This window comes from Octopus bimaculoides, chromosome 28 (genome assembly GCF_046866305.1).
Source record: "Octopus bimaculoides isolate indiv1 chromosome 28, ASM4686630v1, whole genome shotgun sequence".
Lineage (NCBI taxonomy): Eukaryota > Metazoa > Mollusca > Cephalopoda > Octopoda > Octopodidae > Octopus > Octopus bimaculoides.
The window spans coordinates 11077661-11102795 of NC_142955.1; the positions used below are offsets into that span (position 1 = coordinate 11077661).

General features: G+C 36.7%; 4 protein-coding genes across 5 annotated transcripts in view; 3 read left to right on the forward strand and 1 right to left on the reverse strand.

The window, feature by feature from the left end:
* LOC106870852 (uncharacterized) overlaps positions 1-4365 on the forward strand; it is a 40612-nt gene extending 36247 nt beyond the window's left edge. For both annotated transcript variants that reach the window (XM_089344007.1, XM_089344006.1), the window contains exon 2: positions 1215-4365. In XM_089344007.1, coding sequence (XP_089200133.1) covers positions 1595-3883 — 2289 coding nt within the window. In that variant the 5' untranslated portion in view covers positions 1215-1594 and the 3' untranslated portion in view covers positions 3884-4365. The remainder of the gene's footprint in view (positions 1-1214) is intronic.
* A 3153-nt stretch (positions 4366-7518) lies between these two features.
* LOC149130541 (putative CENPB DNA-binding domain-containing protein 1) lies at positions 7519-7953 on the reverse strand. Its single transcript, XM_089343793.1, has one exon. It carries the CDS (start codon positions 7951-7953, stop codon positions 7519-7521), a length of 435 nt encoding a protein of 144 aa, XP_089199919.1.
* Positions 7954-12620: 4667 nt separating this feature from the next.
* On the forward strand, positions 12621-17654 carry LOC128251194 (uncharacterized). The gene is made up of 2 exons (XM_089344012.1): positions 12621-12827; positions 14998-17654. Exon 2 carries the CDS (start codon positions 15400-15402, stop codon positions 17182-17184), a length of 1785 nt encoding a protein of 594 aa, XP_089200138.1. The 5' UTR covers positions 12621-12827; positions 14998-15399; the 3' UTR covers positions 17185-17654.
* Positions 17655-19272: 1618 nt separating this feature from the next.
* On the forward strand, positions 19273-23416 carry LOC149130542 (uncharacterized). The gene has a single exon (XM_089344019.1). The coding sequence runs from the start codon at positions 20907-20909 to the stop codon at positions 22491-22493; it is 1587 nt and encodes a 528-aa protein (XP_089200145.1). The 5' UTR covers positions 19273-20906; the 3' UTR covers positions 22494-23416.
* The last annotated feature ends 1719 nt before the right edge of the window (positions 23417-25135 follow it).

The window sequence follows — 25135 nt, forward strand, 5'->3', positions numbered from 1 at the left end:
CATATCCCGGAATTATTATTCTTTTTTCTCTTTTATTTGTTTCAGTCTTTTGACTGTGGCCATGCTGGAGCACCGCCTTTAGTCGACCAAATCGACCCCAGGACTTATTCTTTGGAAGCCTAGTACTTATTCTATCGGTCTCTTTTGCCGAACCGCTAAGTTACGGGGACATAAACACACCAGCATCGGTTGTCAAGCGATGTTGGGGGGGACAAACACAGACATACAAACACATACACGCATACATATATATATACATATATACGACAGGCTTCTTTCAGTTTCCGTCTACCAAATCCACTCACAAGGCATTGGTCGGCCCGAGGCTATAGTAGAAGACACTTGCCCAAGATGCCACGCAGTGGGACTGAACCCGGGACCATGTGGTTGGTAAGCAAGCTACTTACCACACAGCCACTCCTACGCCTATTGGAAATTTTTCTTTTTTTTGTCGTTGAATGAATTTCGGTGACCTCCTAATGTGCTACAAAATCCCTTTTTGGGGTCCGAAAAACGGGGTGGCGTGAGGTGGAAGTCTCGGAAATTTCACCACATTCTGTCATTGATCTATTCACCCGCACGATTTTCACTAAGAAAAAAAACTCTGGTTTTTTGCATGGAATCAGGTAACCTCTTCTCCTGATATGCTACAAATCCCTTATTTTTGTTCGGAAAAAAGGGAAGTGAGGAACCGGACCCATATCCCGGAATCATTAGAATTTTTTTTTCTTTCGTTGAATGAGTTTTCAAATTTAATTAAAACACGTAAAGTGTTAGCAATGTTTGTAACAAAACTGTTAAAAATTTGGGGCCTGTATTGTGTAACATAGTCCTAGATATAATACTACTGAGAAAGATAGAATGTGTTATGCCACAAATGCTGGTGCCACATAAAGAACACTTGTACTTGCGCCACATAAAGAGCACTTGTGCTGACCTGGGGCCGAATAACCATGTCCAATTATAATTTTGGAGAGAGAGTGTTATCGTCTACTATTTTGTAGTTTAATATATATATATATATATATATATATATATATATATATATATCATGTTAACAAAACATTAAGGTGTAGCTCTAGTGTATGCTTCTGTTACCTAAATTTTAGTAAATAAAGATGTTCGGCCGTTAAAGTAAATATTTCTTTCTGCCATTAATCTCTGTTTCTCAATTCGCCTCTATATTTTAAACTGATGTTTCTTCATTATTTCAGAATCATAGATGATATTGGACGAACAGAAGATGCACCTTGAAAACGTACCATCGTTTAAAGACTGAATGTAAATGTTATATGGAAGAGATATCTAGCACTGTTTCTATGAATTCATTATAAAATTCCAATGATATTTTGCTCTGAACTGAGATTATTAGCAAACTTTCTGTCTCATAATCTGGAGTGTATACAAAGTGAGTTTGTGTGCTAATTAAACTTGGATAAATTTTCATAAGTTTTTTAGATAAAGGTAACATTGGACAGAAATGCAGCAGCTGAAAAATAGTAAAGAATAAACAATAGAAACAAAATCAACAAGAAATATATAGAAATATAGACATATTGCAAAAACTTGAGAAATTGATTTTACTCTTGAAGATATGCCTAAAGATAAAAGAAAACCATCACGTGAATTTAATATCTGTGAAAAGTCTGTCTCCCAGAATGGTAACCGACTTAAACATAAGCGTATTCATACAGGGAAGAAACAATATTGCTGCAATATCTGTGGGAAATCATTCTCTGTACGTAGTAGCTTAACATCTCACCGACGAATTCATACGGGAGAGAAGCCATATGGATGTGATATCTGTGGCAAATCATTCTCTCAGAATGGACACCTAACTAAACACAAGCGTACTCATACAGGAGAGAAACCATATCATTGTGATATGTGTGGTAAATCATTCTCTGGCAATAGTGCATTTACATCTCACCAACGTATACATACAGGAGAGAAGCCATATCACTGTGGCATTTGTGGTAAATCATTCTCTCGATGTGATGCTTTCAATTCTCACAAGCGAATTCATACAGGAGAGAAACCATATTGCTGTAATATCTGTGGTAAATCATTCTCTCAAGGTAATGACTTAACTAAGCACAAACGAATACATACCGGAGAGAAACCGTATCACTGTGATATCTGTGGTAAATCATTCTCTGTGAAAGGAAGCCTAACTACACACAAACGTATTCATACAGGAGAGAAGCCATATCATTGTAGCATTTGTGGTAAATCTTTCAGCAGAAATACTTCCTTAACTTCTCACAAAGTGATTCATAAAGGAGAGAAGCCATATCAGTGTGATATCTGTAATAAATCATTCTCTCGATTTGAATGCTTCACTGTACACAAGCGTTTACATACAGGAGAAAAGCCATATCTGTGTAATATCTGTGGTAAAGCGTTCACTGCAGGTTCTAACTTAGGAAGACACAAATGTATTCATACAGGAGAGAAACTATATCACTGTAATATCTGTGGTAAATCATTCTGTGGAAGTAATGCCTTAAAAGTACATAAATGTATTCATACAGGAGAGAAGCCATATTTCTGTGATATCTGTGGCAAATCATTCTGTCAAAATGATGCCTTAAAAGTACATAAGCGTATTCATACAGGAGAGAAGCCATACAGTTGTGATATCTGTGGTAAATCATTTCTTCAAAATATTCACTTAACTAGGCACAAACGTATTCATACAGGAGAGAAACCATATTGCTGTAATATCTGTGGTAAATCATTCGCTGGAAGTAGTGCATTAAGTGCACACAAACGTATTCATACAGGAGAGAAGCCATACCAGTGTGACATTTGTACGAAATCATTCTCTCAAAGTAGTAGTTTAAGAGTACACAAACGTGTTCATACAGGAAAGAAGCCATTTCAGTGTGATATTTGTAAGAAATCATTCTCTGACAGTAGTAGTTTAATAACACACAAGTATATTCATACAGGAGCGAAGCCATTTGAATGTGATATTTGTGAGAAGTCATTCTCTCAAAGTAGTAATTTAATGACACACAAGCGTAGTCATACGGGTGAGAAGCCATATCAGTGTGATATCTGCAGTAAATCATTCTCGGTAAGTTGTAGCTTAAAATCACATAAACGTATTCATACAGGAGAGAAACCTTATCACTGTAATATCTGTGGTAAATCATTCTCTGTAAATTGTAGCTTAACAATACATAAACGTATTCATACAGGAGAGAAGCCGTATAAATGTGATATTTGTAGCAGACCATTTTCTCAACATCGTGATTTAAGTGTACACAAGCGGATTCATACAGGAGAGAAGCCATATCACTGTAATATCTGTGGTAAATCATTCGCTGGAAGTGGTGCATTAACTACACACAAACGTATTCATACAGGAGAGAAGCCATACCAGTGTGATATCTGCAATAAATCTTTCTCTCGGAATGGCAATTTGACTACTCACAAACGTACTCATACAGGAGAAAAGCCATTTCAATGTGATATTTGTAAGAAGTCATTCTCTGACAGTAGTAGTTTAATAATACACAAGCGTATTCATACAGGAGCGAAGCCATTTGAATGTGATATTTGTGAGAAGTCATTCTCTCAAAGTACTACTTTAATAATGCACAAGCGTAGTCACACAGGTGAGAAGCCATATCAGTGTGATATCTGCAGTAAATCGTTCTCCGTAAGATGTAGCTTAACAGTGCATAAACGTATTCATACAGGAGAGAGACCATATCAGTGCAATATCTGTAGTAAATCATTCTCTGTAAGTTGTAGCTTAACCTCACATAAACGTATTCATACAGGAGTGAAGCCATATAAATGTGATAGTTGTAGCAGATCGTTTTCTCAACTTAGTAATTTAGAAGTACACAAACGTGTTCATACAGGATAGAAACCACACCACTGATACTTGTGGTAAATCATTCTCCCAGCGTCAAGACTTAAGGGGTCGTATATGTATCCAGATAAAAGTGTAACTGTATCAATGTGGAACTTCTTAACAACAGCAAACATTCAAGTTCCTCCCCAAGTGAGGAGGGCTTATCTATGTGAACTTTACCCGTGACAACAACCAAGCTGCTCATCATTGGCTCTCTTTCTGAAGTAGTCTTTCACAGCTATTTGAACTTTTAATGATGCCAACCTTTTTTATTTACTGCTTACCACATGAAGAGATATGGTTTAGTGTCAAATTTCTTTCTTCCTCTGAAAATTTAAAAACAAACACCCTCTTCTATAATTAAATGTATTTACATTGGAGAGGAGATATAACAGTAATAACAGCCTTCCCACACTGTTTTATATTAACACAACTGAACACTGTTGAGGTAACTTCCCTCTGTGATAGTTTTAATAAAAGCAATTTCCTCCAGATTTTGAATTTGTTTACTGTGTTTAAAACCAATATTGTTATATTTGTGAAGAATCAATTGGTAAAGTCTATAAACCAGGCACCTGCTGACAGTAATTACTCAGGGTAGGCAGTTGGTGACGTTTATGTCGTAAAACACAAAAGAAATAAAATAAAGTAACTGAGTTGGAGGCTGATTTACTTCTACCTTTATAGTACGTAAAGAAAATGTAGGAATGTACGCAACACGTGTACAGCAGCAGTACTATGTATAACTTTAATACTGTGATTGAAAGCAGCTTTTGATGTTGAACAAAATCCTTGCAAAACACAGGAATCTTTTGCCTACAAATATGAAGCATTATATCATATTATTATATTAAAAATTTCCACAATGCAAGACTAGAAGTTTAAGGTGTTTTGGATTGCAAGTGAGAGTATCAGGGAAAATTGTGATGTTGGAGAGAAGTGCATTTGCATGTATGATGGTTGACTTGGAGTTATTGACTCCGCAAAGAAAGAAGCTTGGAAGTGCTACTATAAAAGACTGCTAAATGTAGGGAATGCATGGGCAAAGTAGAGTCTGTCTAACGTGAATCCAACAGATGGACCAGCTATCATAATGGACACCTAACTAAACAAATGTATTCATACTAAAGAGAAGCCATATTGCTGATATTTGTGGTAAATCATTCTGTGAAAATGATCAGTTAACTACACATATGCATTCATACACTACAGAAGCCATATCACTGTGGTGTTTGTGAGAAATCGTTCTCTGGAGGAAGTGCTTTATATTTTCACAAGCATATTCATACAGGAGAAAAGCCATATTTCTGTGATATTTGTGGTAAATCATACTCTATACATAGTAGCTTAACATCTCACCAACGTATACATACAGGAGGGAGACCACATTACTGCAGTGTTTGTGGTAAATCATGTTGTGGAAGTAGTGCTTTAATTTCTCGCAAGCAAATTCATACAGAAGAGAAGCCTTATTATTGTGATATATATATATGTATATATGCTGAAACTCCCTTTGGTCATGACTGACCATGGGATTGCACAAGTCCAGGCAAGTTTGTTTATGGAAGACCAGCAGTTGCCCACACATACCGGCCTCTCCTCTCCACGCCACCAGTGTTATCCAAGGGAAAGGCAAAGGGGCCGATACAGCTTGGCACCAGTGACGTCGCAACTCATTTCTACAGCTGAGTGAACTGGAACAATGTGAAATCAAGTGTCTTGCTCAAGAACACAACATGCTGCCCAATCCGGGATTTGAACTCACAACTTCACAATTGTAAGCTCAATGCTCTAACCACTGTGCCATGCGCATAACAAATCTTACAATCATTGCCAAATGCTGACTATAAACAATTGCAAAAATAAAATTCTTCATCTCCATAGGACATTTGAATTAAAGCATGGAGCTTCATCAGAGTAAAAAAACAAGAGCATCCACTGAGACCCTTGCAGGTATTCAAATAAACAACCCCTCCTCTTACCCTATTCCAAAGTTTAGATTTTACCCCCCCACCCATATCAGCTACCTACTTCTTATACCAATTTGCCTTTGCCCCCATATTATTATCACCTAACCCCATGTATTAATGCCAGTTATTATTGTCATAGCTTATTTGTGAACACAAAGGCCCTAAGTTTTCTACCATATAGTCTTTTACCCCTAATAACTGATTCAAATCCTAAATTTTATTTAAATTTCAATCTTAGTTTTTTCTATCTTGTTTTCTTTCTGTACCCTCTAGCACCTTCTATACCAAAGATGTATTTGTCTGCACTTGCTGGAATTTAGACTTAATTCACTACTAACTTTTTCTTTCCTCCATTCACTCTCCTTCTGCCACTTTAGATGGACATTAATAGCCCTACACATTTAGGAACAATATTACCCCCATGTTTGATTTATTCATCATATTTCAGTTTATTTTATTTTATTCCATGTTATTTTTTTCTTCATTTTATTGTCGTCTATGTCCACCTTCCCCCAATATACATTGTATGTGTCTACTTGTTTTTGGTACTATGTTAGTTGGGCTTACTAGGAGATATTTTTAAAAATTTGATTTACTATGTAGAACTGTAAGTGTAGCCTTTTGATTGAAATTGTATGTATGCACCCACTTAGAGTTAATATATTATTTGATTATAATTTTTAAGTTATTAGATTTAATGATAGGAACAATCTAGTTTTAGAGTAACGTAGTATAAGCACAGCCTGTTGATTGTAATACTATTTTCTGCACCCAATTTGAGTTAATATACCTTTAGTTTATAATTTCTAATTATTAGTAATAACATTCTAATCTTAGGGTAATTGTAATTGCTTTTTAAGTATGTTTAGTAAATTGTTTGAATTAAGGTAACTTTACTCATAGTACTAAATTGCCAGTGGACCCAGTATTAATTGTACCCATATCCTCTTAAATGCTTAAGTAACATAAAGGTGGCCTGTTGTGGTTGTAATAGTAATGATTGGAAGTGTTCTGAATAAATTCATGGGTAGTGACTTCTGAATACAGACTGTCCTCATTTAACGACCGAGTTACGTTACAACAGACCCGTCATTAAACAAATATTCATAGGGTACGAATTTTTTTTTATGGGTATAGTGTACTGTACATACATATAAAAACAGAATACCGTACTGTATAAAGTATATGCAGTACAGGGCCAAGAATCACTAACATAAATTGTTGAAAAATGAATAAGTAACAGTCAGATTATCACAAGGAAAACCTTAAAAGTTAGGATATGGACACTGTATTATTGTAGCTCAGACATTATAAGTAAGTTTGTGATTCCAGGCCCAGTACATAAGATGCCTAATAAACTTTTCTCAGGATTATATAGAAAAGGTTTAAAGGAAACTCAAACATAATAACTTTGTTTTATTTTGGATAAAGATTACAAAAGCAACTCATTCTTGACATCAAAATGCATGAAAAATCCCGTCAGTGTTGTTTGCTTTGTTATTTTCTTTTTTTTCATCATAAATTTCTCGATAACATCGGAACAGTTCAGTTGTCTGGACGATAGCCACTATCTACGATCATTTTGTCGAAATCTTGAACGAACTTCTCTGCTCCCACATCGGCGCTCGCTGCCTCACCGCTGATGCTACGATTATGCAGATTAAATCTCGAACAAAATCATTGAAACCAGCCATGGTTTGCCATAAATGTCTCAGTTGATTCTTCTTCCTGTTGCTCCTTCAGTGTGGTGAAAATACTGCGTGCCTTTGCTTGGATAGCGAGAAGGTTCATCGGAATTCTTTTTTGAATCTGATCGTCAATCCAGGTTGCCAGCAACTTTTCCGTCTCGTGAATGAGACCTTTCCGATGTCTTGTGATGCATGCTTTAAAGCCTGTCGAACTTCTGGCTGCCTCCTTCACTTTAACTTTATCCTTCAAAATAGTAGAGATGGTAGAATGTGCCAGGCCCGTATCCTCTGCGATAGCTCTCACCTTTTTCCCGCCTTCGTAGTCTGTAATGATTTTCATTTTCGTGTCAAGGTCAATAGCTCTCCGTTGTTTCTTGGCGCTTCCTGCTGCAGGTGAAGATGTATTCTTCCTCTTTGGAAGCATCTTATAGTATGGGGTGCAAGAGATAATGGAAAAAAGAGACGAAATAGTAATATAGGTACAGAGAGCGTCACTGTGTTGCCTGGCTGACCACAGGCGTGAGAGCGAGCGAGCGTGTCAGAGGGTGAGGCTGGGTGCTCGGGATGCGCTGCCGTCACAACGGCAGTTCTCGTACAGCGCACAATACGACAGTTAAAGTATTAAAGTTTTTATATTTTGTAAAATATGTAATGACGACTTGTAAAGTTCGTTGTAACTCCGAGTGGTCATTAAATGAGGACAGTCTGTATATCGTTTTTGATATTTGTATGGGTATTACTCTTAGGCCCTTGTAATAGTGTCATTTGTGGTGGACGCATTTAAAAGGGGTTTATATTTTGTGATAAATATGACTCTACTAATGCGGTGACTACAAGTCGCATCGTCCCTGAATTTATAGAGGGGAAAAATTCTGAAGCTGGATTGTTTGTTAGTGGCGCAAATGTTGATGTGTTCGCTGAATGCTATTTTTCTGTATTCCCGAATTTTGATCTGGAATCTATGTAGAGCCAGCCTTTGATGTAGACTGTTTTTGATTTGGCCTATGTATTGCTCTCGACACCCAGAGCAACTTCATACATATATTAGATTCTCCACAGCACATGTGAAGCTGTTTTTCACTGCAAAACGTTGAACCTGTTTGAAAGAGAACTCCGATCCCTCAATTAGGTTGACACATATACCACAGTTAGGTCTTCAGCATTTTTTTACTGACGGCTTAAGTGTTGTTGTCAAGCATACAACTCAACATCCATGAACTCAGGCATCTCAGATTAAAGAAGGATTTACAACGTAAATACCATACATCTCCACACACAGCCCTCTTAACAATGAAGCTTTCGACACTATTTTAAATTGGCGCAATTTTCACCTTCTTCATTTTCCATAGCCAAGCTATTTCGTACTTAAGAAGGTTGTATTTATCTATCTTTTTACTTTCCTCTTGACTATTCTTGGGTCAAAGGGGCATGCAACATCAACTATATAGCATATGTGGTGCACATTGTCCACCACCACTAGGTCGAGTCTGTTATGCTTTAGCACCTGATCTGTTTGGATTGGGAAATCCTAGAAGATTTTGCTAGTCTCTGACTTCACAATTCTCTGCAGTTTGTGCTCATACCACATCTTGCCTCTCTCTAGCCCCCACTTTTTGCACCGTTTCCAATGTAGCACTTTTGCAACAACTTGTAGTAGTTTTGGGCAATTTAGGGCATTCATTCATGATATGGGCTAAGACACTTGCATATTCCTAAGGTTGACTCTCCAGTTCATGGCCAAAGCTTGGTCACATACTACCAGAACATTCCCATACTAAAAAGGGACTACAGGAACAAAGATTAACCGGGAAAAGTCGGTCGGCTTGCAGCTCGGCACTTGGGCTGGCAAGTCGATGCCTTCAGACAGCGTTGTTGGACGCTGGACAGAGGGACCGGTTAAGTTGCTTGGACTCTTGTTTGGACCAGGCCTCCAGGTAGAGAAGAACTGGATGGAGGTTTCGAGCAGGGTGGCTGCAGTAGTTAAGACCTGGTCTTGGCGGTGGCTATCCCTGAAAGGGAGGGCGGAGGTGGCCAATGTGTTTATCGCATCAGTCATTACCTACAGCCTGACCGTCGTGCCCTGTCCAGATTCGGGTTGATCAGGTTGGAGAGACAGCTCTTTCGCTTTTTGTGGAAGGGCAGGGCGCCACTTGTGAAACGCTCTGTCTGTTGTCAAAATCCGTTAAAGGGAGATTTAGGGATGCCTTGGTTAATGATGCGCAGGCATGCGTTGAGGTTGAGGCATCTCTGGATACTCCTGGATGGTGAACGGCTGTGGTCTCCGTTGGTCAGACAAATGTTCCCCGAGTTCAAAAGTCTTTGCGAACAGGAAGCCTGGTGTTTCCGTAGACCGAGGTCGAGGGAATGGCATAAAGACTGCTGTAAGGCCCTCTTGCTATCCGGCGCTCATGCAGCGCCAGCAGTGGGGGTTCAACACAAATTTTATATAGTGGGTCGGTAGAGTCTGAATGTGACGATGGCCTGGGGGCAACTCTAGGTCTCGGGTATATTCAACTGGACAGCCTGTTCCATCGTACATTCGGGTTGAGAACGTTGGACAACTTCCAAAAGTCCTTGACCTGGCAATATTACAGAGGTGCCTGGCCAGTTTGGGATAAGCTCGCAAGACATGGTAAGCGTCAGTCTCCGACCTGTCCAAGATGCGGGGGAGACAGGAAAACCGTCCCTCATGCTATTGTCCAGTGTCCGTAGATATCTGAAATGTGGGTTTATGCTGAACACCTGTTGTCCGGCAAAGGAAGAGTACGGCTGTCGACTGAGTCAATTATAAAAATTGACCCATCGGAAGTTTTAACAAACGAAGGTAAGAATTGTTTTCTCACGGTTGTAGCAATAGCGAAAGAGGCAGTATGAAAGACTAGGATGAAAGGGATTAAGGCAGGCAACTTTATCTTCGGCCACGATTTACGATCATTTTTTACTTTGCATTTGAAAAGGAAGGTGTGGCTGGAGAGGAGATGTCTGTCGGAGTGTACGTTCCAAAAGAGATGGAAGCATGTTGCACGAGTGTTGTGCGTGCAAGGAACCGTGTGAATAGGCTCTAAAAGAAGAAAAAAAGGTACCAGCGATAGATCGGGGCTTGTGGGGTCAGAGCGTGCGCTGATCATCGCTACATTTGTGTTGTCTCTGTATTGTTAATTTCATTCGATTTTTTAAATATTTTATATAATTTTTATATTCATATTTTGTGTAAAATCATAATGTATTACTGATCCCAATCAATTGTTTTGTCCATTTCTGTGTTTGGCCCCCTGAGGGCAATAATGAAATTGTTATTTCATCTGTCTTTACGTTCTGAGATCAAATTCCGCCGAAGTCGACTTTGCCTTTGAGGATCTTTCTGGTTTGACGGGCACCACTTGTTTTCTTAACGAAACACTTTCAAACTTGGGATACTGGTAGAATGTGTCATATAAAACATCTTTTTCTCTTAGCTTTCTTAACAAAAATTTATATATTGCAAGTTATTTCATGTTAAAATTGTCGTATTTCTGTAATTTCAACCAATCACTGACGTCTATTCAGCTGAATACAGTTACTACTGTTTTTGTAAACAATAATTTTTGCCGGTGTCAAGAGTGTTATTCCCTGTTTAATCATATCATTATTCCCTAGTAAGGGTTTAGGGTTAAGGGGATAAGGTTGGGGTTAGGGTTATGAGTGAGCTTATGGCAAAAATAATCATAACCCTAAAACTAACCCTAACTCTAAAACCCGAACCCTAAAGCTAAAACCAGTACAAACGCACGAACGATGTCATAAATAACATACCCGCCGATAGTTGTTGTTGACAAACAACGGCACTAATTTTATTCAAGGGAAAAGATCCCATTACACCGTTAGAGCATGTTGTTTACATTCTACGGCAATAATTGTTTTCACCTCAATAGACGTCAGTGATTGGTTGAAATTACCGAAATACGACAATTTTTTTACATGAAATAACTTCGAATACAAATTTTTTTATCTGTTCTATAACACAAAATATACAAGTATACGAAGCTTGAAAGTGTTTCGGTACCAAAAATACTACATAAAACATAAATGGTGTTACCCGTCAAATCAGAAAGATCCCTTACCAGTATTATCCGTTTTCTTTTAGCTGTTTATAAATAAATCACTCACGTGTTTTTTTTTTGGGGGGGGGGGTTCTAAAACAGCATGCGACAAAAGGAGAGAACTTTGTCGATGGAAATGATAATGAAATTCAACAGATATTTATTAGATATTTATTCGAGGCTTAGCATGTAGTTCTAGAAATTCACCTCCTCAATATTATACACTTCAGCAATGGCAGCCAAAAAATAAACAAATGTTTTTCTTTTAGGGTTGAATTCCGCCAAAGAATGAACTGTAACGAACAGATTTCTTTTTTTTTACAGTGTTTACAGTACCATTCTTTCCCATCAATTCTGTCACCACGTGTAACAAGTCCGCATGGTACTAGACAATCGTCGCAGGTAAACTTATTCCTAATAAGCCGACGGCGCGCACACCATTCCAACATTTTGTCTTGGAACTGCGCCCGTCAATTCAGAAAGATCCGCCATCCTTTTGGGGTGGGGGTCGATAAATTAATAACCAGTTGCGTATTGGAGTCGATCGAATCGACTGGCCCCCTCCCCCAAAATTTCGGGCCTTGTGTCTAGAGCAGAAAAGGATATTTTTTAACTATTTGGATTTCAAAAATTATTTTTCAATTATAAGCAGAAACGGATGATAGATTCGGACTGTCCGTATTTTAAACACTGATTTTGAAAATAAAATTCGAGAAAGAGTGAAAATTTTAGTATTTATTGGGGTGGACTGTAAAAAGTAAAACTTTTTCTTTTTCTTTGGCGTAGAAAATTTCCTGAAAATTCCAATAACACTATAGTCATAAAGCATTAAATGGGGTACTTAAATCAGAATTCCGCTGATTAACTGATTTATTATTTAACCTCGACAGAGTATGGTGTGTACCACATTGTAGTTTGCCTTGAAGGCAAAATATACCTGACCTCATTTCAATAGCACTCAGACAGTAAGAAGAAGCAGCTGCTTGAAAGCGATAAAACAACATACGCATGCGCACTAAACTGGCTTCCCTTTATTTCTTCGTTTCAAAATTTCTGACTGTTTAATGAATTCCTTTTAATCAAGTACCATGCACAGTTATTAAACATTTCTCATCCACCACACACACTGTTATAATACATTTTTCAACAATTCTTCACACTTAAAGTACGTTTCGCAACTACCACACACACACACACACAGAGTTATAACAACATTTCTGTAAGTATTCAACAATGAAAATATTTCTTCTTTTGTAGTCATTTGTTTTTGACGAATCGATTCTTTGTGTCTATCGTACCTTTTATAAAATGAAACTTATCTAATTTGTGCGTGATTTGGCTGCTATTTCTTGCTATGAAACCTATTTTGTTGACTGTCTATCGTTGCTACTTTAGTTTGTTGTGTGATTTAGTAAGAGAAATATTTTGCATTACACTTCAATCGCTCTATTATAATTTGGCTTCAAATTTTGTCATAAGGCCAGCAATTTAACTGGTGAGTAAGTCGATTACATTGATTCTAGTGCTTAACTGGTACTTATTTTATCGACCCCGAAAGGATGAAAAGCAAATTCAACCTCGGTGGAATTTGAACTCGGATCGCAAGGACGGTCGAGTTGCCTGGTGTGCTAACGATTCTGCCAGCTCGCCGCCTTAATGCATTATTATAAGTCATTGAATGTTTTTTTTTTTTCTTTTTCTTTTTATGGTAGAACTACAGAAAGTGATGGGGGACGGGCGAAAAGGGTTTTAGCGTTAGAGTTGCGGAAAAAGTCCAAATTGGGTCCAGATGGACTATATGTAATCTGAACCTTTCCCCCCTTATTTTTTTAACGGAATCCCACGTTTTAGGCTATGGAGATTCCAATTCTGAAAAAAAATTTTTATATAGATCCACAGATGGCATGAACAGTTGTATGGCTTGAATGTAGCTTGCTTGCTCATTCTTCAACTGAAACTACATGATCTTTTCCATGTTCTGCCATAGGAAGCTTGTCGTTAAACACAATTGGAAGACCTGTTCTGGCCTCACCTTCAAAGCTGAAATATCCACTTCTGAATTTTACGAACCATCTTCTGCAAGTTCTCTCATTCAGGCATCCTTCTCCATAAGATGAGTGGATATTTTGAGTCACTTCATCAACAGAGTTCTTTTTTTTTTTTTAACTCATACAGCATTATATGCCTCAAATGCTCCTTAGATACTTCTATGTTTGAAGTGCTTATAATAAGTGCAATTTCAATTAGATTATCCTGCAAAATGAAATTTAATTAGTTTAAATATGTCCAGTTACATATAATTATTACTTCTAAAATATTGTTAAAGTGTTTACAAATTGAAAATATGGAAATACAGACGTTACTTATGGGATGAGTGAATATTTAATTTCCAAGTTTTTTTCCATAGTTCATTTTCTCTTACCTTTTTGGTGCACCTGTCTTATGTGCATTAAGTTCAAATGATAAGTATCCAGTAATTTGCACAATTCCTGTACATCTAAATTTTGTGATATACTCATTTTTTATGCTGATGTTTAAACAATGTTTAATTAATTTTATATTTTGCTGAACTTAGCTGTTGATTAATTTTAAAAAATTGCAGTTGTTATATGGAACCAGTGTAAATTGATGAGTTTTCAAATCTAATCGAAACGCATAAAGTGTTAGCAATGTGTGTAACAAAAGGAGTTAAAAATTGGGGCCTGTATTGTGTAACATAGTCCTAGATATATAATGCTACTGAAAAAGATAGGATGTGTTAAGCCACAAATGCTGGTGCCATGTCAAAAGCACCAGTGCTGGTGCCGCATAAAGAGCACATGTAATGGTGCCGCATAAAGAGCACATGTAATGATGCCACATAAAGGGCACTTGTGCTGGTCCCACATGAAAAGTACTTAGTACACTCTATAAGGACGCTGTCATAAGAAAGGGCATCCAACTATAGAAACCATGCCATAAGAGACAAATTAGGACATGGTGCAGCACTCCAGATTGCCAGCTCCCATCAAACTATCCAACACTTGCCACTCTGTTCTATGATGGTGATGATGATGTTTTTGGATAGAATGTCTTTAATCATGTTTGTCCAGTCAAAGCTGACCTGGGGCTGAATAACCATGTCCAATTATAATTTTGGAGAGAGAGTGTTATCGTCTACTATTTTGTAGTTTAATATATATATGTATATATATATATATATATATATATATATCATGTTAACAAAACATGATGGTGTAGCTCTAGTTTACAAATGTGTATGCTTCTGTTACGTTAATATTTTGTAAATTAAAATGTTCAGTCGTTAAAGTAAATATTTCTTTCTGCCATTAATCTCTGTTTCTCAATTAGCCTCTAGATTTTAAACTGATGTTTCTTCATTATTTCAGAATAACAGATGATATTGGACTAACAGAAGATGCACCTTGAAAACGTACCATCATTTAAAGACTGAATGTAAATGTTATATGGAAGAGATAGCCAGCACTGTTTTTATGAATTCATTTTAAAATTCCGATGATATTTTGCTCTGAACTGAGATTATTGGTAAACTTTCTGTCTCATAATCTGGAGTGTATATAAAGTGAGTTTGTGTGCTAATTAAACTTGGATAAATTTTCATAAGTTTTTAGATAAAGGTAACATTAGACAGAAATACAGCAGCTGAAAAAATGGCAAAGAATAAATAATAAAAACAAAATCAACAAGAAATATATAGAAATATTTGGATTTGATAAGAAAAATAATGCAAAAACGTCAAAAACTTGAGAAATTGATTTTTTCTTGAAGACATGCCTAAAGATACAGGAAAACCATCATGTGAATTTAATATCTGTGAAAAGCTGTTCTCCCAGAATGGTAACCGACTTAAACATAAGCGTATTCACACAGGGAAGAAACAATTTTGCTGCAATATCTGTGGGAAATCATTCTCTGTACGTAGTAGCTTAACATTTCACCGACGAATTCATACGGGAGAGAAGCCATATGGATGTGATATCTGTGGTAAATCATTCCCTCAGAATGGACACCTAACTACACACAAACGTACTCATACAGGAGAGAAACCATATCATTGTGATATCTGTGGTAAATCACTTTCTGGCAATACTGCATTTACATCTCATCAACGTATACATACAGGAGAGAAGCCATATCACTGTGGTATTTGTGGTAAATCTTTCTCTCGAAGTGAATATTTCAGATCTCACAAGCGAATTCATACCGGAGAGAAACCATATTGCTGTAATATCTGTGGTAAATCATTCTCTGGAAGTGGTGACTTAACTAAGCATAAACGAATACATACCGGAGAGAAACCGTATCACTGTGATATCTGTGGTAAATCATTCTCTGTGAAAGGAAGCCTAACTACACACAAACGTATTCATACAGGAGAGAAGCCACATCATTGTGGCATTTGTGGTAAATCTTTCAGCAGAAATACTTCCTTAACTTCTCATAAAGTGATTCATAAAGGAGAGAAGCCATATCAGTGTGATATCTGTAATAAATCATTCTCCCACATTGTTAACTTGACTGTACACAAGCGTATCCATACAGGAGAGAAGCCGTATCGGTGTGATATCTGTGGTAGAGCATTCACTGTAAGCTGTAGTTTACAAACACACAAACGTATTCATACAGGAGAGAAACCTTATCACTGTGATGTCTGTGGTAAATCATTCCCTCAGAGTAATGGCTTAAAAGTACATAAGGGTATTCATACAGGAGAGAAGCCCTATTACTGTGATATCTGTGGCAAATCATTCTGTAAAAATAACTACTTAAAAGTACATAAGCGTATTCACACGGGAGAGAGGCCATACAGTTGTGATATCTGTGGTAAATCATTTTCTCAAAAAATTCATGTAACTAGTCACAAACGTAGTCATACAGGAGAGAAGCCATATTGCTGTAATATCTGTGGTAAATCATTCTCTGTAAGTACTGAGTTAACTGCACACAAACGTATTCATACAGGAGAGAAGCCATACCAGTGTGATATCTGCAATAAATCTTTCTCTCGGAATGACAGTTTAACTACTCACAAACGTATTCATACAGGAGAAAAGCCATTTCAGTGTGATATTTGTAAGAAATCATTCTCTGCCAGTAGTAGTTTAATAACACACAAGTATATTCATACAGGAGAGAAGCCATATCAGTGTGATATTTGTGAGAAGTCATTCTCTCAAAGTAGTAATTTAATGACGCACAAGCGTAGTCACACAGGTGAGAAGCCATATCAATGCAATATCTGCAGTAAATCATTCTCTGTAAATTCTAGCTTAACATCACATAAACGTGTACATACAGGAGAGAAGCCATATAAATGTGATAGTTGTAACAAATCATTTTCTCAACTTTGTGATTTCACAGTACACAAACGTATTCATACAGGAGAGAAACCATATCACTGTAATATCTGTGGTAAATCATTCTTTAGAAGTAGTGCATTAACCTCACATAAACGTATTCATACAGGAGAGAAACCATATAAATGCGATATTTGTAGCAAATCATTTTCTCAACATAATAATTTAAGAGTACACAAACGTGTTCATACAGGATAGAAACCACACCACTGATACTTGTGGTAAATCATTCTCCCAGCGTCATGACTTAAGGGGTCGTATATGTATCCAGATAAAAGTGTAACTATCAATGTGGAACTTCTTAACAACAGCAAACATTGAAGTTCCTCCCCAAGTGAGGAGGGCTTATCTATGTGAACTTTACCCGTGACAACAACCAAGCCACTCATCATTGGCTCTCTTTCTGAAGTAGTCTTTCACAGCTGTTTGAACTTTTAATGATGCCAACCTTCTTTATTTACTTGAAGGGATATGGTTTAGTGTCAAATTTCTTTCTTCCTCTGAAAATTTAAAAACAAACACCCTCTTCTATAATTAAATGTATTTACATTGGAGAGGAGATATAACAGTAATAACAGCCTTCCCACACTGTTTTATATTAACACAACTGAACACTGTTGAGATAACTTCCCTCTGTGATAGTTTTAATAAAAGCAATTTCCTCCAGATTTTGAATTTGTTTACTGTGTTTAAAACCAATATTGTTATATTTGTGAAGAATCAATTGGTAAAGTCTATAAACCAGGCACCTGCTGACAGTAATTACTCAGGGTAGACAGTTGGTGACGTTTAAAAAAAAAAATAAGGCGTGCGACCAAGCTGGAGACAGATTTAATTCTACCTTTATAGTATGTAAGGAAAACCATGCTGGAGGAACGTATGTAGCATATGTACAGCAGCAATACTCTGTATAGCTTTAATACTGCGATTGAAAGGTTGGGGCAAATTATGCCTACCTGATCTACTAAAAAATAAAATATTTTGTATTTTATGCATAGTAATTAGAGTAACCCTCTTGATTTTATTCAATTTGGTGCATATTTTGCCATAAAATTAAACTGTTACTATCAATCTATTTTATTCAGGGTAGACACTACCTACCCAGGCAGCACATCCCTGCTATAAACACATTCACCTTTTTTCTTGTTTCAGTCATTTGACTGAACATGCTTAAACACCAACTCAGGAGGTGTTAGTCGAACAAATTGACCCCAGGATTTATGCTTTGTAAGCTTGGTAATTGTTTTATCAGTCTGTTTTGCTGAACCACTAAGTTACGGAGACGTAAGCATACCATCGCTTGTCAGGCAATGGTGGTGGGGACAAATACATATGACAAGTTTACAAAGCAGTGGTCTTGGGATCGATTTCTTCAACTAAAAGCCCTTCAAACTGGTGCTCCAGTATGGCTGCAGTCAAATGACTGAAACAAGCCAAAGAATAACCAACAGCCAGTGTACTAGTAGTCTTTATTCGTTATGACTCTTCCCAAAAGATATATATGTTCCATGTAATATATTTTGGGATGCAACAAATGATTGATCTATTTTTCACACTGTAGGTAAATAGTTAAGACATGTATTGTCAGAGCTCAGTGGTTATACTGCTGTAGAATTAATGCATTTGCAATAAATATGCAAACTAGAAAGTGACAGAGTGCAGAAAGTGGATGAAAATACTCAATACAAACAAAACACGATTGAGTAGAGCCACCTACTGGATCATTCAGGAAATAACTTTTTTAAAGGGAAACAACCTCCTCAGACAATTCTTTCCAACGGGTACCTGCCGCACTGTTTACATTTTGAAATGGTAAGTTTATAAACGTTCAGTTAGTTCAGATAGTTCTACAGTTACCAGGGAATTTAAATTCAAAAACAAGTATGCAACAGGTAAGTCGTCTTAGTGACATATTTCTGTGTACCAGACCTTTAGTTATTTTCAGGCTAACGAGTTTTCTGGTAAGAGCTTCATTTATCTGTTTGTTGCGTCAGTAGAAATCTACGGATGCACAAATCGGAGAAAATGAAACAGATATGGACGACTTGTCCCAAAACACCCCCGAGTGCGGAACGGCTCTCAAAAGTAACCCCCAATTGTTTTCCCCCTAAATTTCTATTTCCCTGGAATCAACATAGTCCGAGGTATATTTGTAGAGAATTTCATTAAAAAGTATTCATTTTCTTGACGTATTGAAGCGGACGCCGACGAATTTTCCGAAATTCCCCCACACATCTTCTGCTAAAACACTTTCTGCTTTCTCCACTATAATACCAAAGCATCCTTTCCGTTCTGTGAAGTAAAACAAGACGAGAGGAAGAGAAGAATGGGGTGAACAGAATGATAGAAGGGTGGTAGGGGAGAGAAATGAAAGCACAGAGATAGATCGCTACATGTGGGTCCTTTCTTTCTTTTTTTGATAAGATCTATTAATTTTTTCTTATCCTTTTCTACTGGATATATTTCATGATTTTATAGATATTGACACCATACTGGAATCATGTAAAGGGGAAGAAAGGAAAATAATTAATTTGACCATCAAAAATATGAAGATGTATACCTTCTGTGTTGTATTTACAATGAATACCATGATGTAGGTTCTGAAGTAGGACTTGTTTCCTCTTTTACTAAGAAATCGAAATCATTCAGATGTAGAACGTATTTCATTTGTGTACGTACAGTGAATGGCTCAATGGTTAGAGCATCTGGCTCACAATCATAAGGTAGTGTGTTTGATTCCTGGACATACATGTATAAGATATAGGCTTTAAACTATGGTGAGTGATGTAATTATAATAAAGAAAAATTGAAAAGTAAAGTTCACTTGGATTCCTCTACATCTTATACTGTTGTTTCTCTGTTATTTCAGAATAGCAGAAACTGTGACATGAAAGAATTGCTTACATCAGATTTATCTTTAGCATCTGTTATCTTTTGAAGACTAAACAAAAGTGTTACATGCAACAAATGTATAACTCTGTGGCAAACTACAGTGAAATATTTCTTCTGAATGGAGATTAATGGCAGCATTTCTCTACTGTACAGTCTGCATTATGTACAAGATGAATTTGTATTCTCATAAATAAATTTAGATGAAGTTTCAAATGTGTTTGAGGTATCTTCAGATATTGACGAATATCAGAAATGATGGGAAAAATAGCTGTGAAACATTTGAAAGAAATAATTGATAAAAAATGAAATGTGAAAAGAAATATATATTGTCCTGAGAGAAGAAAATTATTGAAAGAATGGCTAATGTTACAGACTTAAAGAATTGATTTATTATTTTGTTGAAGAGTTGCAAAAAGAGACTGAAAAATCTTCATACCATTGTGGTATCTGTCAAAAATCATTTTCTCTGGAAAGTAACCTCATGAATCACAAATGAATTGATAGAAGTGAGAAACCATATCCCAGTGTTATTTGTGGTAAATCATTCTCTGAAAATAATCACTTAGCTGAACACAGATGCATTCATACAGGTGAGAAGCCATATCATTACGGTGTCTTTGGTCAATCATTCTCTAGAAGTTACGATTTCACTACACATAGATGTATTCATAGGGGTTAGAAGCCATATGACTGTGGTATTTGTGGTAAATCATTTCATCAATCTGATCTTTTAAATAAACACTAACATATTCATACAGGGAAGAAGCCATATCACTGTGATGTCTGTGGTAAATCATTCTCTACAAGTAGGCAATTGACTACGCACAGACGTATTTAGACAGAGAAGCGACATCACTGTGATATCCGTAGTAAATCAATCCCGCATACTTGCAACTTAACCAGGCATATCCGTATTCATACAGGCGAGAAGTCATATGACTGTGGTATTTGTGGTAAATCATTTTGTCAATCTGGTGTCTTAAATCAACACAAACATACTCATACAAGAGAAAAACCATATCAGTGTGATGTCTGTGGTGAATCATTCTCTAAAAAGGATGGTCTCTCTTCACAGGCGTATTCATACAGAAGAGAAGCCATATCACTGTGACATCTGTGGTAAATCATTCTCTCTATCTGGTAACTTGACTAAACATAAACGTACCCATACAGGAGAGAAGCCATATCACCGTGATATCTGTGGTAAATCATTTTGTCAAACTGGTCATTTAAGTGAACACAAACGTACTCATACAGGAGAAAAACCATATCAGTGTGACATCTGTGGTAAATCATTCTCTGAATCTCCTCGCTTGACTAGACATAAACGTACTCATACAGGAGAGAAGCCATATCGCTGTGACATCTGTGGTGAAACATTCTCTGAATCTCGTAGCTTGACTAATCATAAACGTACTCATACAGGAGAAAAACCATATGAGTGCGATATCTGTGGTAATTCATTTTGTGAAAATGGTCAATTAAGTCAACACAAACGTGCTCATACAGGAGAGAAGCCATATCACTGTGATATCTGTGGTAAATCATTCTCCACTGGAAGTCACTTGACTACACACAAATATATTCATACAGGAGAAAAGCCATATCACTGTAACATCTGTGGTAAGTCATTCTCTGAATCTGGTCACTTGACTATACATAAACGTACTCATACAGGAGAGAAGTCATATCACTGTGATATCTGTGGTAAATCATTTTGTCAAACTGGTCATTTAAGTAAACACAAACGTACTCATACAGGAGAAAAACCATATCAGTGTGACATCTGTGGTAAATCATTCTCTGAATCTTCTCGCTTGACTAGACATAAACGTACTCATACAGGAGAGAAGCCATATCGCTGTGACATCTGTGGTGAAACATTCTCTGAATCTCGTAGCTTGACTAATCATAAACGTACTCATACAGGAGAAAAACCATATGAGTGCGATATCTGTGGTAATTCATTTTGTGAAAATGGTCAATTAAGTCAACACAAACGTGCTCATACAGGAGAGAAGCCATATCACTGTGATATCTGTGGTAAATCATTCTCCACTGGAAGTCACTTGACTACACACAAATATATTCATACAGGAGAAAAGCCATATCACTGTAACATCTGTGGTAAGTCATTCTCTGAATCTGGTCACTTGACTATACATAAACGTACTCATACAGGAGAGAAGTCATATCACTGTGATATCTGTGGTAAATCATTTTGTCAAACTGGTCATTTAAGTAAACACAAACGTACTCATACAGGAGAAAAACCATATCAGTGTGACATCTGTGGTAAATCATTCTCTGAATCTTCTCGCTTGACTAGACATAAACGTACTCATACAGGAGAGAAGCCATATCGCTGTGACATCTGTGGTGAAACATTCTCTGAATCTCGTAGCTTGACTAATCATAAACGTACTCATACAGGAGAAAAACCATATGAGTGCGATATCTGTGGTAATTCATTTTGTGAAAATGGTCAATTAAGTCAACACAAACGTGCTCATACAGGAGAGAAGCCATATCACTGTGATATCTGTGGTAAATCATTCTCTGTAAGTACTTCCTTGAATAGACATAAACACATTCATACAGAGATGCTATATTAGTATGATATCTGTAGTAAATCATTCTCCCACATTATAACTTTACTAAACACAAATGTATTCACACTGGAGAAAGCCCATATAGCAGTGATATCTGTTGTAAATTTTTGTCTACAACTTGTGCTTTAGGTAGATGCAAACAAATTCATACACAAAAGAGGCCATATCAATGTGATATCTGTGGCAAATCATTCATACAGAGAAGCTAAATTAGTACAATATCTGTGCTAAATCATTCTTTCATTTAAATTCCTTAGATAGTCACAAACGTTTTCATAGAAAACAACAATATATCTGATATCTGTAGTAAATCATTCACTTCAAGGTTTAATTTAACTACTCATATATGTGTTTATGCGGGAGAAAAAGCATATCACTGTGACCTCTATGGTATATCATATTTTCAAACAAACATTTTTCGTACTCACAAATGTATTCAGACAGGAGAAAAGTCACAGCATTTGCATATCTGTGGGAATTTATTCTCTAACAAAAGTGAGTTAGCTCCCCATTTAGCTATTCACTTGGAAGTGTAATTGTATTATTGTCCAAATTCATTACCTCACACAACAATAAACCTCTCAAGACCGTTTTTTATTTGCTGAAGCAATACTTACCCTCAACTTTACCTAATAAATAATCGCATTTTGTTTCCCCATTTTGAAATAATCTTTTAAAGCTAAATGCTTTTCCTTATGCCAGCCGTTTAATCACCTATTACATTACATAGGCAAGGCATGCCATACATGTGCTGTAAAACCAAGATACAATTTTTGTCAATGTTCATTCTATGATAAACTTATATAATCATCAATGTATTCACAAAAGAAAGAAAATATAATGCTATTTTACATATAACTACTACTATGTCGACATAAGTGTGTCACTTACTGCTGTAATATTTCTAATAAAAATCATTTATTCACTATGTTTGTATGTCTTTCATCATGCCTCCCCTACACCTGTTCCTGCAAATTATCCAGCATCATGTCACTTTTATTGTCATTCTCCTGTCTACTGTATTATCATTCTACTGTTTTGAATTCTCAGTCACTTCCTATTCCACCCCTCCCTCTCTGTGACCTTACAGATTATATCATTACAGGTTGCCTACTTTCCATCTGTTCACCCTTTCACTATCCCTCACCCCTCCTACACTTTTCTTCCCCCTAACCTATTCATTCTTGTACTTTGAAGGCCTACTTCATCACCACCATTTTCATCTCTTTCTATGAAATCCATGAGATTCTTCATGATCCTTCCTACCTCTTCACACTTCAGAATAGTCATGAAGCTCCTCTAAAATGAGAGACCTGTTCTGCTCTCACAGCTTTACTCCTCCTCTCTCTCTCTGTGTCTGTTTCTCAGTTTATCCTTTAGTTTGTCTGTCTTGCCTCTCTCTCCTATTTCTCAATCTCTCTGTCTTCTCAATCATTTATTCTCTTGACTGTGTGGCCTATAATCTTTACTTTTTGCATCATTTCTCTCTCTTAAATTCTCCTTCTGTCAGTCTTACATGTAGAACATCTAATCAAATCTTGTATTGATCCAATCAATAAAGCATAGGATTCACAGATTTGGCATTATTTTATATAAATACTAACCATTAGAGTTTTTATCATGCAGTGAATGAGAGGTGGACAAGAGGATAACTTTGTATATTAAATCATAATGATACTGGTGGAATTTGATGCTCATCAAACTTTCTCTTTGTGGTTTATGCTTGTCTAGCAGTAGATTTTTTTGATCCACCACTGAATTTCATCTGCCAACACACCTTTGGACTAACGAAATTGGTCTATTGATCCCTGTTCTTCCTTGGTGCATACTGCCAGAGGAGCACCTATCTTTACTGTGTCACATAAAACTGGGGTAATAAAGGTCTATACAACCATAAAAGTATCATCTTTTTTAAACAAAAATTTGGTGAAAGTACAGCTAATTTCTAACTTCCCTTAGTATCTCTCTAACACATATCTATCTGTCTACCTATCTAGCTAACTAGGTATGTATTTGTCTTCTTAAAATGATAAGAGACAAGTTGGGCGAAAAACGAGGGGGAAAAAAGCGGGAAATGATTTATTTGTGGTAAAACAGACATTGTAAATACTTTTATGAATTAAATGATGTTAAACGACAAACGATGTGTCACAAGTTAGTCATAATTAGGAATTATAATTAATGTAGACACGAAGAAGAAAGGAAAACTTTGATATAGACAGGAGACGAATGAAGGAAACAAATGACGGCTGCATTTGGGGTGTGTGTATATGTATGTCTACACTGATTCTGCCCAAATTTGACATCATGTTACTTAGTTTGGTTTGAAATAAAGAACTTGATTAGTTTAATAATCCCAACTTAATCCCGGGCAAAGCCGGGCTATACTTCCAGTTAGGAAGGGCATCCACCGGTTAGGAAGGGCATCCAGTTAGGAAGGGCATCCAGCTGTAGAAACTCTGCCAAATCAGACTGGAGCCTGGTGTTGCCATCCGGTTTCACCAGTCCTCAGTCAAATCGTCCAACCCATGCTAGCATGGAAAGCGGACGTTAAACGATGATGATGATGATGATGATGATGATGATATGGGAGAATATACAAATAATAACAACAGACGAGGACAGGTGGTGTAAATAACAAAAGT